Here is a 15,565-nt window from a genome sequence, read left to right on the forward strand (position 1 = left end):
CTTACACACTCAGTTGATGTGTTAGAGAAACATACAGTCTGGGTGCACCCGTGTATTGGCAAAATATCGTCCCAGGTAAAGAGCTGACATCTATTTACTTCTTACACCTTGCTATCCCTACCTGCCCGAACAACTCCATCCCTGGGCCAGCGCGGCCGAAGGAAGGACCGTAACTATCTCTCCTGCCTGAAGGGCGGTAGACGCGGTTCTGCCCTGCTCCGAGCAACCCTACTCAGGCCTACCCTGCCCAATCCTGCTCGGCCCTGCCCGGCGGCCACGCCTGCTCCGCCTGGCAGGACGGGCTGGATCGGCGGCGCCCGGGGGCGGCGCGGGGCCGGTCTGGAGCCCGGCGGTGTCCGCTGCTTCCCCACCTGCCGCAGCAGAGCAGCGCTCCACCTCCGGAGGGGGTGTGTGGGGTGTGGTGGGGTGGAGGCCGAGGTGTCTGACACCCGCACTGCGTTTTCCAAAAGAAGAAGGGCTGGTGGGATGCGTAGGGATTCCCGCAGCTGTGCGCGTCCAGAAGTACACGACGCCTTCCCTTCCTGACCGTGCCTAAGCACTTGCCTTCCTCGCTGCTTCCCTCCAAAATGCCCACGGGCGGTTCGAAGTTCGCCTGTGTTAAAGAGGGAGGGGACGTTCCTGCTCATTCCCAGTGCCCGTGGGCAGCCGGCAGGAGCCCCCGGGGCACAGGGTGCGCGGGATGCCGGGTGGGCGCTGCTGGCGGCGGGGCAGACGCGCTGGGGCAGAGCCCTCCCACTCCAGCCGATTTCGGTGAGGAAGGTGAAATGCGGAAGTTGACACCCATAACTGTCAGCAGATCGTCCGGTTTTTAGCCCGGAGCATGCAGTTAAGAAAAATAAATAAATGAAATAAAGCCGTCCTTCGTGCGTACAGCTGGTCTCGGTCCTCATCGGCAGGCGACGCGCGCGGCTACTCGCCCGTATGGCGACGTTACCCGCCGCGGACAGGAGGGCGTTCGCCCTGAAAATCAACAGGTAAGGGGCTTTCACGATTCCTCGCCACTCTTAGCCCCGCCAAGGCAGGTGATCAAGTGGCGGGAGTAGGGGCGGAACGGCTCCTTCCCTGGAGACCCCCGGGGCGGGAAGCCACCTGCCAGCTCCAGACAGCTGGGCTGGCCAGCCCTCGGGCGGCATCGCTCCGCTGCTGGGCTGCTCCTGCGGGGAGTTGCACCCTCGGGGTGCGCTTCTGCAGCAAGGTTTGCTCTGACGAAGCCGGTTGAGGGTCCGTGTCCTCCGACAGGGACATGACTTGCAGTCTCACCCAGGAGTTTGTTCCCCATCTGTTCTGTCTGAGCAAGTCCCTGGAGGGGCTGCTCGCTGGCTATGAGGTGGGGCGTTGGCCTTACCCCTCCGCAAGAAGTGGCAAAATGATGTGGTCTCTAAATTAGCACTCCTGAGAAAATGAGGACTTTATGTAGGGCATCAATACTGCAATGACATACATCCCCGGGTTGTTTTTTTTCTTTTTTTTCTTTTCATCCTTTCATCTGTGAAAAGAAAAAAATTCCCCGATGACTGAAAATATATCTACCTCCTCCCTTCCCTCCCTAAATCAAATAAATTAGAGCTCAGCTGTGGGAACACCATACTCTTGAAACTAAACTTGCTGTCTCGTAGACTTTGGTGTCTTTTCCCAGGGAAGTGCTGACTCTCAGTTGGTCTGTGCTCTGTGGTGGCACTATGAAATCAAGACCATTATTTTGATATTGTTAGGTTAAAGGAAAAAACAGGCCTCCTTTTCAAGAGTCCTGTTATCTTGAGACAAAAACTGTGTTTCCAGGGTGTTGATGTAAGGTATCTGAGTTTGCTGACACATAAAAGAACAAATAGCATAATGGTAATATAAACTGAAGATTTGTGAACTGTGCCAGAGAGAAAAGTATGCAGAGAAACTCCACCTCCTCAGCAATTTGTTGGAAGACATGAGGTTTGCAGTCAGAGAGGATAAAATTAGCTCCTCTGTGATGTGCCTTTCCCATGGCAGAATATGCATCAGTGTACCTTTCTGTATCCTTTGGGAGTTATTTTTAAATTTATGGTGGAATATTCACAAGAGTGAGACCTCATATTTGGGAGCTGTCAGATGAACAGTTCACTACAGTATCCTGCCACAATTCCTGATCATTTGGAGACTTGGTTGAACGAAAAGCGTAACTAGCTGATATTTAAAGGGTTTGAGTTATTTTCTTTCTTCCTATTTTTAGGGTCAGCTTTCTGGCAGCTTTCCTGAGCTGTGGTGAGGGTCACAAAGCCTTACAAAGTAGTAGAATCATAACAATTAATCCAGCTTCGTTTCACAAAGGCTCACAAAAGTTTTGGTAGTAAGAACTGTTGTGAAATTAAACTACTGTTATAATTTTTTAAATTTCTTTTTCTTTTGAGTTGATAGTGAAATATTCAGTATTTTTCATGGCAAGTTAAATATTGAAATATATTATCAGTGTGTTCTGAATATTATTCCGATTTAACCATATGCCTGTTTATTTTGCAAGTATGAATATTCTCTTTGACACGGTATAGTAGAAAGTAAATATATTTGCTAGCAGAACATGTTTCCCTTTCTTCAAAAGGAGCAGGACATTTTTACGTGACTCTAGTGCAGTTTGTTCCATAGAGTGATAGATCTTCGCAAGACGCATTTTTAATGTGGTGTTTTAGATTTTTTTTTAAGTAATCTTCAGAATCAGGGGAATAATAGGTCAGTGTGTTAGCTTTCTTCCTATACACAAAAGACTATTTTACAGCTGTAAAATTTTGTTCCTTTCTCTTCAGAGTTCCTGAATCTACTTCTTCAAAATGCAACTCTAAGTGAAAATTGAATGTTACTGGCAAGGCATCATTTACAGGAGTTAGTATATTGCCCGTATAATTACTCTGCATTCATTACAGATTCGCATGCAAACTCTCCTGGTTTTTTCTCACCTTTTCTCTTGCCAGTGACTTGACTAAGCTATATACTGTTTTTATGAGGAACAACAGAATTCTAGGCTCTGTTCTGGTTCCTCAGTACATCATCAGCCTGCTAGTTACATAAGTTGTACCCTGTATCTTGGTGAGCCGCAATACATATCTGACCAACCTATGAACTATGCATAACACTGTTCTGTAAAAAATTAGCAATGATGTAATCCATTATGTGTTAATGGTCTCATCATACTTTAAATTTAGTGTGTGTTATCGATCATGAGCACCAGCATTGCAGATGCTTCAAGAACAGCTGTTGCTTGACAAGCAAGACGTTTGTCTAAAGCTAGGTCAAACTTTAAAAACAGGCCTTCAAATGCCTTCAAACTTGTGTATGCAGCCTGCCCACGTAACCATGTCTTCCTATCACTTTATTCTTCCTTCCACCCATCTGATGTCTGTTGCCCCAACCTGTTGCTTCCTGCCTTTTTTAATCCTGCAAAGACTTGCACATATGTTTTTAATGCATGTATGTGAGTAGTTCCTTCTGTTTTAATAGCATAGCTTTTATGAATAATGATGTTCATCTCATATGTAGAAATGATGGAACAAACCTTTAGTGTCCCTCAAGTTAGGCAGCTAGAAGTCAGCATGGGGCCTGAAAAAACAGATCTTCCTTGCTGAGTTGAATCCGAGATAGTAATTAAGTATCTGCATTGTGTAATGTAAATGTATCTACTTTCCAATCACAGTATTTGTACCCAGCAATCAGGAAAGTTGAAAAATAATTTTATAAACTGCTGAGAAAAAAAAACAAATCACCATTGCTAGAAGTGTGGGCTCTAACATGTACCAGCTGAGCAGTTTGAGAGACCAGAAAAGATGAGTTTTAATCAGTTTGCCTCAGCTATGTGTTGGGATAAACACAATATTCACAGAAGAGATTTTATATTTATTATTTTTTTTATTATTACACTTTAGCTAGTGTAATTTACTATGTTACTTTTTACATAGATTTTGCAGTAGTAGTTATTTGTTTTGACTTCAAGTGAAGAAAATTGTGCTTTAGGCACCTACCTGGGGCACTGGTCACCAATGCTGTACATTCAAAACATTTCAACATGCAAATTCCAAAACAGAAAATTATCAAGAACAGCAGTACAGCTCCTTAACATATTTAACTTCCAGACATGTGACTTCTGCAGTTAAAAACCCTCCCAACAGACATACTCCTCAACTGTCTCTATGGGCAACCACTGCCTGCATTTCACAAGTGTTATAAAACAAATTTTCAACATTTACTTCTATAATTTCATTTCCTTGTTCCTGAAACTGTCCAGTTGCCAAGCAAAATTTTCTTTTCCTGTTCTAGTTTTAAGACATATACTTAAGGATGAGTTTATATGCATAGATTTATATTAAAAAGAACAATGATCCCACACTACCAATATTAAAGAAAACATTTAGCTAAAGATTTCAAATTTTAAAAAGCTTACATTAAAAGTCAAACTCATACCAAATTCTCAAATTGTGCCATGAATCCTTCTTTCCATTAATGATGACCATACATTTAAATTATTTCTACCTGAAATGAAAAGGTGAGCTTAAATATTATATTACACAAAGTTTCAGGTCTGAAGATTCACAAAAAATTACCCTAAATGATAAAGGCTGTTGCAAAGGAGTTAAGTACAGTGCAAGAATTGTCTCGGTGGCAGAACAGGCCATTTCCTATGTACTCTGATAGCAGATTTCTGTTCAGTGCAACCCCTTTACAGGGCTAAGGCCAGCATATTTTGCTTGAATTTCAGTAAAATCCTGGTTATATGGATATAATAAAATGTGAATTACTTATAAGCATTGTCCAGACTCCATTGTATACACCAAGCTATTTCTGTTAATTATTTTTTCTTTTCAAACTTTACATATATTAAATAAGCTGCAGAGAGAACCTCAGTCTTTTGTATATGTAATATATTTATGTAGTAAGTATAAAAATCTAGTACACACACATACGTGTGGAATAGTAGTGGGTTTTTATTTGGTACAAATATTAAATGTAACAGATTAAAGAGAAAAAAGTAAGATGTACATGTTTCATGTTAGGTATAGCAATCTGTTAGTAATAGTTTATAGTAAATGGGCATTTTTCTTAGACTTCCACAAAAATAAATGAGATTATTTTTTTAACTCCTTTGGAGAATTACATGAAGTTCATGTGCATGGGATATAAAGATCAGGTTTACATCTCAGAACCCTAAAAAGGCTTGGATTGGAAGGGACCTTCAATGATCACGTAGTTCCAAACCCTTTGCTATTGTAAGGGACATCTTTCATTAATCAGATTGTTCAAAACCCCAACAAGCCTAGGGCATCACAACTTCTCTGGGCCACTTGTTCAAGTGCCTACTCACCCTCACAGTAAAGCATTTCTTCTTAGTATCTAATCTAAACCTACCCGCTTTCACTTTAAAGCCTTTCCTCCTTGTGCTATCACTACAGGCCCATGTAAAAAACCCCTCCCCATATTTCCTGTATGTCCCCTTTAGATTCTGGAAGGCTGCTATTGGGTCTTCCCAGAGCCTTCACTTTTCCAGGCTGAACAACCCCAGGTCTCTCAGCCCCTCTTCACAGGAGGGGTGCTCCAGCTCTCCTCTGGACTCACTTTACCAGGTCAATTTCCTTTGCTGTTCTGGGGACCCCAAAGTTGGATGCAGCACTCCAGGTGGGATCTTACAAGAACAAAGTAGAGGGGCAGAATCCCCTCCCTCCGCCTGCTGCCCACACTGCTTTTGATGCAACCCAGGATGCTGTTGGCTTTCCACGCTGTGAGTGCACAGGGCCAGGTCATGTCCAGCTTTTCATTCACCAGTACCCTCACTTTCTTCTCTGGATAACTGCTCTCAATCCATTCATTGCCTGTCTGTACATGTCTTGGGGGTTGACCTGACCCTGTTCAGTGCCTTGCACTTGGCATTGTTGAACTTCACTAGGTTCACATGAACCTGCTTCTCAAGTCTGTCAGGGTCCCTCTCTGGGCAGTATCTCTTCCATCATGTGAATCAGCTGCTGCACTCAGCTTGATGTGCCGGTTGAAAAGTAAACCAGCAGGATAATTAACACAACTCAAGAGAGATTACAAGTCAGAGTTACAATTTACTAAAAAGATTACAAAAAATACAGTGATACAGAATAAAACTGGTGTTAACCCACAAAGACAGATGTATAACCCCGCACCATGGGATAAGAACAGAACGGTGTTTGTCAACCCCTGTGCTCGGCACCACGTGGCCTCCCTGGGTGTGAAGTAAAAGGAAGAGAAACCTCTTGGTCCAGATGATGGTCACAGTTCTGTTGAAGTAATGATCACAATCTTGTTGAGAATGGCAGTCGCAGTCCTGTTGGAGTTCTGATCCTCCTCTGGATCTGATGAGTGGTACTAGAAGTCCCAAACCCCCAAGATTATATATGCTCAGGTTCAGGTGGGAATGCCCAGTACCTCCCCCGAGGGGGAGTTTCACAATGGGTGATTTAACTCTGTGAGTCATGGGATATTTTTGGAGTCTGATGGTCCAGGTCGTTACTGCTGCCTATTATGCCAGTCCAATAGTGCCCATTAGCAGAGATGACCCCTCAGGCTGAGTGTGAAGGTGCTAACGCCTCTCCAGAGGGAGTTATCACAGTTGAGTCATTAGCATGAAGACAAAGAAACACTCCTTGCAGAGTTCTTTAATACCCAGCTTGTAGCCTGAGCTGTCAGGTGTGCCCTGGGCAGCTGCTGCAAATGATCCATTATTAACAGTCCATCAGAAATTACATAGAGGGTGTAGAATACACAGTTTTGGTTATACCCACATAGTGATAAACTGGTCCAGGCCCCTGTAACTATAACATCTGCAGGCAAGTCAATGGTGCAGTCCCACTATCTATGTCATTAATGAAGATATTGCTCCCTGTACTTACCCTTGAGGAACACCACTCATTACTGGTTTCCTTTTGGACATTGAACCATTCACTGCAGATGAAGCTGTCAAGTGAGTTCTTTCTACTGCTAAGACTCCATCGATCAAATACATGTCTCTCCAATTTAGAGATAAGAAAGTTATGGGGGATCATACAGAAATTCAGGTGGGTAACATCAGTTGCTCTTCCCATGTCACTCCATTGTAGAAGGTCACTAGGGGAATCCAGTACTATTTGTCCCATTTGTTTGAGAATCTTTTAATTTAGCTATAGAAATATTGGAGTATACAGGAATATCACTATAATTTTCTTCACCTTTCATTAGCTTTTCTATTCAATTTTATCCAGTTTTTCAGCTGAGTTCAGCATGTGTTTCTTTCCAATTGCCAGAGTGCGTATTTTCCATTTCTGGTTTATAGGGATAGATTATAAACTGACCAAAGTATCTGCTTATTTCTTGCACAGATTCATATAATAGTTGAGGTTGGAAGGGATCTCTGGAGATTATCTTCTTGTCCAGCCCTCTGCTCAAGCAGGGTCACTTAGAACTGGCTGCCTGTGACCACATCCAGTTGGCTTTGAAGACCTCGAGGAGTCAGACTCCACAGTTTCTATGGACAACTTTTGCCAGGGCTCAGTCACCCTCATGGGAAAAAATGTTTCAGGTGGAACCTCCCATGTCTCAGGTTGTACCCATTGCCTCTGGTGCTGTCACTGGGAGCCACTGAGAAGAGCCTGGCTCTGTGTTCTTTACTCTGCCCCCTCAGATATTTGTATACATTGGTAAGATCCCCCCTGAGCAGAACCTTCTCTAGGCTGAACAGTCCCAGCTCTCTCAGCCATTCCCCACTGGAGAGATGCTGTGGTCCCTTCATCACCGTCATCACCCTTGACCAGCCTCTGTCCAGCACATCCATGTCTCTCTTGTACTAAGGAGTCCAGACTTGGACACAGAACCTAGGCATGTCTCAGCAGCACTGAGCAGAGGGCGGGGATCATCTCCTTGAACCTGCTGTCAGTACTCTGCCTGCTGCACCCCAGGATAACATTTGGCTTCTTTGCCACCATGACACATTGCTGGCTCATGCTCAACTTCGATGAAGTTGTGGTCTCCTAGGACCAATGTGGTCATGGTCCTCTAGGACCTCTGGGTCCTTTCCTGCAAAGTGGCTTTCCAGCTGGGTGCCCTCCATCATATATTGGTGCATGGGGATGGGATGGTCCTGGTGCAGGGCTTTGCACTTGTTGAACTTTGCAAAGTTTCCATCAGTCCATTTGTCTAGCCCTTTGAGGTCCCTCTTGAATGGCAGCATGACCCCGTGGTGCATCAACCTCTCCTCCCATTTCTGTGTCATCAGCAAACTTTTTGAGGGTACACTCTGCCCCATCATCCAGATCATTAATGAAGATGTTAATCACGATTGGACCCACTATTGACCCCTGAGGTTTGCTGCTATTTAATGGCCTCCAGCTACACTTCATGCCACTGATCATCACTAATGATCACCAGCTCTTCGTGAAGTTTTCAGTCCAGCTCATTGTCTGCTCATGCAGCTCATACTTCACCAGCTTTAAATATGATTCCTTTAGACAAATGAAGGACCCAATGTCCTTCGCAGAGAAAGTTACTCCTGGCTTACTTCAAGCAGTTTTGTCCTAGCTTGTTACGGCATCACTGTTTTGGTGTCTTCTGGATTTGTATTGAGCAAAGGAATAGATTGTACCTGGCTCTAAAGCAGGTGTAGAGAAGGGAGAGAAGACAGGGAGCTCTGCTCCTTCATATGCTACTCATAAAGGCCAATCCCCACTGATGCCTCTGCAAATGGATGCTTTACTCTCTCTCCCACCTCTGTTTGGAATCAAGGCAATTTGAGTGAGCAGAAGACATAAGGAGGACTAAATAGCCATTAAAAGTCTCAAATGGCTCTTATTAACCTGTCTCTCATCTTTTTGGACATTTTTACAGGTACTCCTCCACTTCAAGGGAGGGATGTAAACTGGAAAAATAACAACTTTCTAAATCTACCACAAAGTCAAGAATATTAAAGCACGCTAGGGATGGATCCAATCTATTCTAAATAGCTCTAATGTTAATAGAGGAGACTTCTTAATGCCTCTGAGATTATCTTTTTGTTAGCCCTAGAGATAGTTCATTTGCCTTTGCTAGAGTGTTTCCAGTGAGCAGTCAAATTAGATTAAATCTATGTCAGTGCAACACTTCTAAATATGTTTTACATGTTTTGAGCAAACGACAAATTTATGCAATATACATTTGCTGGTCACTGTGTATAATTGAAACCAGTTGCATCTCGCATTCTGGCATTGGTAATTATTGCAGTTCAGATCAGCTATATCAAAGCCTGTCTGCATCCTCACAGCCTGTTGAATGGTACCTGAGAGCAAGCTGTGCTGTAGGCCATATGAGCTTGAATGTGTCTAGGAGTCACAAGAGAGACAATTACATGAAAGGAGGAACACTACTGCAATATTTCTTGCGGCCTAGGCTTGGGTTGCAAGCTGTCATGTTTTACACAAGCACAAAAATAATAAAAAGAAAAGCAGATAATGTGCAAAGCCATGCTAGTCTGTGCAAGACTGTCCTTACTTCTAATTCTGACTGGAAACTCTGTGAACATTGCTTCCTTCTCTAGCAGAGTGGATTGTAAATCAGTTACAGGAGTAAGCTGAAGAAGAAAGCAATATCATATATCAAGATTATGCCATAGATTATTACTTCATACTGTTGTTAGAGATTCCTGTATCTCCTTATTTTTCAAAGATAAGGTTATCCAAGATGCTCCAACTACATTTGACATTGTAGTGTCCATCATGAAGATTTAATGCACAGACCTTTCCTTTGGCACACTCTGCAAAAGATTGTAACACTTCCTGCCTAAAATACAACTAACTTTTAGGAAGTAGAAAAGAAACAGCAAGAAAATGCCCTCTTAATTACTTTTCAAAGGATACTAGTGCCTTTGGTTATTCACAGTGACTTACTTTTGGTTTGTATTGCTTACCCCAAATTTATGATTACCCTTTCTGGAGTGGTCTGCCTGCCACACAATCAAGGTGATAGTAGTCAAATTTTTAAATAACGAGTTGAAGACAAACAGAGGCCCACCCAGCCATATCTGTGAAAGTGCAGGAAAGATAGGCTCCATAATACAAGTGTACACTTTATCGGCTGGTAGGCAGCTGTAGAAACAGTCTTTAGAGAACAGTTGGTCATGCAAGCAGAATACTGCTGTTACAAGTGAGACAGATGTCACTGACAGCTAGGAAGCTCTCTGACTGCATACTGAGTACTTACATAGTGTTCAAAATATAACCATCTATTTTCTATTACAGTTGTTAAAGATTGGTGTTCTGTAGTACTTGCATATCTGTGCAATCACTGGAATCAGACCTGATACATGATTAGAGTAATAAGATTTTTACTTTTTCTCTGGAAGATGGTTGGTGAGCAGGAAATAGACTTTAGGCTCTGAGCAGAAAAGCTGCATTCTAAAATCATTTTATAAGACATTATGTCCCTTCTAGACTTCAGATATCTATGTACATGGTAAAGGTTAGACCACAATTTAAGATTGTGAAGTTCTTTTTTTTTTTTTTTTGGCATATGAAACCTGAAGCTTACCAAAGGAAAATGTAGATGCAAATGAGAACCATTTTTATGTCCACCAGGTTCTGTGTATGGACATTTCTTATTTGTCGTTCCAAACAGTTTCCATTTTTGACTGTGAAGGGAGAACTAGCAAGAAAGAAATATTTAATGTTGTATTTTATACCTTCTACCATTTTCAGGTTTTAGGGTCATTAAAAATTACAGTTCATGAGCATAGGTCAGTATAGTTGTCCTTTTTTTCTGTTCTGACTTGATTTTTTAAAATTTTATTTGAAAAACACACACCAGACTATACAGTGGTCTGTAGCAGTAAAAAAAAGGATAGCCTGTGAAAGTGCTTACTGATAACGCAATTACACTAAATGCTTGCCATAATGAATTCAGTTACAGAAAAATAATTTTTGTAATTTCTGGACTGATCCAGGCCTAGATCAGCTTTTGGGCCAAGTTCATGCAAAAAGTCCACAATACTTTTCCTCATGACTTTTGTAGAATAATACTTGCATATGATGAATCACAGTTTTCTGAGCTTCAGTAATAATGGCCTGGAGACTTCTTGTAAGGGAGTGAGCACACCTGGATTTAATATTAGTATTTTTCCCCGAAGTCAAGCAAACTGGATTAGGTAAGAGCACATATTATTTCAGTTGTCACATGATCTGAGCTTTACAATCAGTATAGAACCAAAACCTCATGTTTATAAGATATAGTAAAATGTAGCTTTTCTCCACGCTTGAAATTTTCCAGATAAATCATTAAGTGAAATGCAGTTTATAACTTATGATGTAAAATGTTTTATATCATCCAAATATGTTTTTGAGGGTATGTAATATAATTTCTATGAAATATTTGTCATTGTAGTGATAGCCAGCAGATACAAAAATACATTCTTTTTAACAACATAATTGTTAGCATATGCCAGATTCTTTAGACATTCTTATTTTGAAAAGTGTGAGCAAAAGATCCAGCTTTCAAACGTGTCTTAGTTATTGCTCAGGCTCTCACTGAAGTTGAATCAAAATTCCCTGTTCTAGAATCATAAAATCATAGAATCAATTGGGTTGGAAAAAGACCTCCAAAATCATCAAATCCAACCCTTGACCCAACACGACTGTGGTTACTAGAAAATAGCAGTATATCTTCACATACTAGCAATTGGGTTAATTTTTCTTCAGGTATAATGCCTTAGTAAATGATTCTACTTTTGCTAGTTAAACTTACATCTCTTAATAAAAAAAAAAGTTATTCTAAGAAGTAACTGGAAAAAAAAAAGAAAACAACCCTCATGGATTTCCCTTCACAGAAGGGTCACACTGAAGCTCCACAAATTTGTGTTCTTAGGAAATGAGGGGCCAAATATTAACAGAAATTAGTTTTCTACTTCTGTCCCATTTGCATTATCTCCTCCTCTGGCTCTTCAAGTACTCAGTATTAAAGACCTATTTGTAAATTTACTGTGAATTTATTTGAAGTTGACAGCCATGAAAGAGACAAAATAGACTTTTTTTTAATTGATAAAAATACCAGCCTTAACCTTGATAAAAAAAATAAAAACAGTCTTATAGGAACAAAAAGAAAAATTTCCTTAGAATAACAGTTACATGGTCTTTATTTTGGTATTTTTTATTGTTGTTATTAATGAAGGCTTTTTTCACTTATTAATAGTTGTTTCTTATGAAAATAAGGCACAAGAACTATTAAACTTTTTATGGGTTTTACAAAATTATCAGCATTACAGTAGCATTTTCTTAGTGAAGCCCTTTGAAGCTCAGATAATACATGTGAGCTGGAAGATAAGTCCTTACACTTATTTAGTAATCACTATGTTGTGAACTGGTGGCATAATGCAGACAAAACAAAAATCTAAAAGAGCAAACTGTTTTTTAAACTATTACTTTCAAAGCACAGTATAAAAGGAGGATGGCACATGTATTCGGTGATGGTTTTGAAATTGCCATTATCGTTGTTGCAGAGAATCTAAGCTTTTGGAAGACTTTTAAACAGTTTAGCAAAGAACAAGGGGAAGGGGAAAAAAAAAGGAGGGGGGAAAGAAGGCAAAGTTTTGCAATGGAATATAAACGTGGAGAATCATCTAGAGACTTTAGTGGCACATTTGTTAGAAAGCCTTTCTTCAGACATCTTGGTTGAAAGAAAATAATGAGGCACTAATATAAGCAGAGAGTGTTCTGACCAACCACAGAAAATGATCCTCAGATAAACTGAGGTTAATCCCTTCAGAATGAAAGATTTGCATACATATTGCTGTATGCTGATAGATATTAAGGCAGCGGGGACAAAAAAGAATTCTGATGTTTTCACACATTTATCTTCTATTAGGATGGTTAATTAGCACACATGAGATATTAATTAGAAAGTTTGTACTGCATATCAGTTTAAGTCTGTAATAGGATGACAGATAAGATTGATTTATAGTCTCTGATTTCCAGAAGTACCACTAAACTATCATATGAAACATTACACCTAAAACCACTTTCATTGCAACAGCCAACCAGTCACCTATGCATACGCAGTGTCTTCTCAAATAGCTTTTGCACAGTTTCCATATAGTGAATAAAAAGTGCATAAAAGCATTGTTCGTCAGTACCAAATCATAAGTCTTCAGTTTCTCTGCATAGCTAGGATTTAAAAATTATTTTTATGTGTGCTTATGTCTCCTCCTGAGGGAGAAACAGCAAAACTGAAAGGCATAGAAAACCAGTCACTTAATAAATGTCATACATGACCTGGGACAAAAATAAAAATTGACCTCTTGCCCATTTTACTTTATAGCAAGTTGTTGACAGCATGATGAACTCAACGATTTCCTCTTCTAGATTTCTTTCTTTATTCCCGCACCATTTCTTGTAGGAAGATTGTTGTTAAATTTCAACCATCTCAAATAGGATCTTTATTGCTTTAGCTGATACAGTCTTAATGTGGTAGACTCCGAAGTAGGTGTGTGCCTGAGGTCGTACAGCCTGCTGCAGCCATCAAGGAAACAGCAGCGAGTTCAGATCGACCACTGCTGTAAACAGTGACTAACAAAGTAGAGCTCTGCTGCTTTAAGGACTAATTAGAAACTTACAAGAAAAACAGGCAGTTCCACTGGCGGTAAGAAAAGGACTTCTAAACAACATTCCCATATTTGCTAGTTAAAGATCTGGATCATTGCCCAAAACTTTGTGTGTGTTTGCATGTGGGAGTGAAGGAGAGCAGTAGGTAATTGTTGTATTTTTCTCTTCCAGAGCTTTTTTAGTTGCTTGTTTTCAGCTGTAACTGGAGCAGTTTCATCCTAGGGTCAGAAAAAACCCAAAAGTTAGTTGTGAATTTTGTGTGTCAGTATCAGATGAAAGGGATTGTTCCTCAGGGTAGCCAAGACTGAATATTTTACCTGCTAAGTAAAAGTTTTCACTATTTTGCTTTATGATTCCGCCATCTGTGTACATTTCAATGTGAATGTTTCTCCATCTTTGGGGATAGTTCTTGTACTCTCTTTTTATTCGTTTTTTTCCATCTTTCCTTGCTGTCTAATTGTGTATGCAGCTTTTGCAGAAGACAATTCACTGTTCCTCAGTCTGCTGGAAGGGATTGTAAGGTTGTTAAGGATTACACTTCCTGCCTCTCTTCTAATAGTAAGTAACTTTGGAGAATTTCATCCAATAGGCATGTTTTTTTTCTTATGAAGTTTGTGATTTGCAGTTAATAGGTGATCTTTAAAGCTGTTCTCTTTCTCTTTTATTTCTAAATTGCTGCTCTCTGTTGAAATTTTCATATTATATATATATATTAACAAAATACCCATTGTGCCTGCTTTTAAACTACATATTTCAAAGACCTATATCATTGAGCAGAATTTCAATGAAACTGCAGAACCAGCTTTTGCATTATAAGCATTTATATAATTTTAATTATAGAACCAGCAGTATTCAGCCACAGATCTAACATATGTTAAAGGGAGAAAATAAATGGCTGTTTTATTTTCCTTTCCTGATACCTCATCTAGGCCCAACTAATAACCCAAATCTCCAAATTCCCAGTCCTTCAATGAGCTCTACCCTGAGAAACATCCCAGAATTTGACCTACAAGATGAATTTAATTTTAAGTACCTCCAGGTGTAGTCTGTTATTTTGGTTATACTGTTGTTTTAATATATTATGCAAACTCTACACTTTGCATTGGAGAGTATTTGTGAAATACAGACTCTGTTTCAACTTTTTGTTAGCAGTTACTGAAGTTTTACATCTACTTGTGGGACAGACACTGGTGAAATTTGGATTAAGCAGCACCAGTTTTGGTTTTGGGTTTTGTTTTGGCTGATTGAGTTTTTTTGGGTGGATCAGGAAGTCTGGTGAGTTCCAGCTTTTTCAATATTTGCATCAGAGAAGTATGTCCTCATCATTCAGGTAGGGTCATGACATCATAGAGTGGAACAATGAGTTCCAGTTGATGTTATTTTGCTCCAACACCATGGTTCAGCCAAGGACCTAAAACCTCCAGAAGATCCATAGGTTGCTATCATCTCCTATCTTTCTACAGGCTTACACTATTTTTCAACATGCCATGTGAATGGTGATGAACTGTGAATTCAGCAATGACCTTTGTGAAAAAATCTTCACCAAATCTACACCTTTTTAGTTTCAGCTGGTGAAAAGGGACAGCTGTCAGTATAGGTGGTCTGTAGAGCTATTGACACTGCTGAGTCCCGTTGCTGGTCTTAGAAAGGGTTGCAGTTGCCCAGATGCTATTGCTCCAGGTAGTTCAGAGACATGATTTACACCACTGTGCTCTTGTCACTGTGCATTCTTACTTAGCTACTTACTTGGCTACTTAGTATCACAGAATTGTTTGGGCTGGAAAGTACCATAAAGATCATCTAGATCCAACCCTCCCCTTCATTGCAGGGATACCACCAACTAGATCAGGTTGCTTAGAGCCCCATGCAATCTGGCCTTGAACACTTCCAGGGATGGGGGCATCCACAACTTCTCTGGGCAGCCTGTCCAGTGCATCCCCATCTTCACAGTAAAGAATTTCTTCCTGACATCTAAT

The 15,565-nt window shown here is 40.6% G+C and overlaps 1 protein-coding gene and 1 long non-coding RNA gene across 4 annotated transcripts in view; one reads left to right on the forward strand and one right to left on the reverse strand.

Annotated features, from left to right (window-relative positions):
* The first annotated feature begins 737 nt into the window (after positions 1–737).
* The window catches only part of DOCK8 (dedicator of cytokinesis 8), a 90,731-nt gene continuing 75,903 nt past the window's right edge, over positions 738–15,565 (forward strand). Inside the window, exons 1-2 of one of the 3 annotated variants that reach the window (XM_017808329.1) lie at positions 951–995; positions 14,059–14,147. Coding sequence is in view for 1 of the 3 variants with exons in the window: in XM_017808328.1 (XP_017663817.1) it covers positions 943–995 (53 nt within the window). In the remaining 2 variants the exon portion in view is untranslated. Of the gene's footprint in view, positions 996–14,058; positions 14,148–14,981; positions 15,025–15,565 lie in introns of those variants that run through there. The other 2 variants (XM_017808328.1, XM_017808330.1) reach the window with 2 other exon arrangements.
* Positions 13,617–14,886, reverse strand: LOC108494120. Its single transcript, XR_001873747.1, has 3 exons — positions 14,623–14,886; positions 13,907–14,093; positions 13,617–13,807 (listed from the first exon to the last, which is right to left on the reverse strand). It is a non-coding gene; the product is annotated as an uncharacterized LOC108494120 (long non-coding RNA).

This window comes from Lepidothrix coronata, unplaced genomic scaffold (genome assembly GCF_001604755.1).
Source record: "Lepidothrix coronata isolate B3197 unplaced genomic scaffold, Lepidothrix_coronata-1.0 Scaffold22, whole genome shotgun sequence".
NCBI lineage: Eukaryota > Metazoa > Chordata > Aves > Passeriformes > Pipridae > Lepidothrix > Lepidothrix coronata.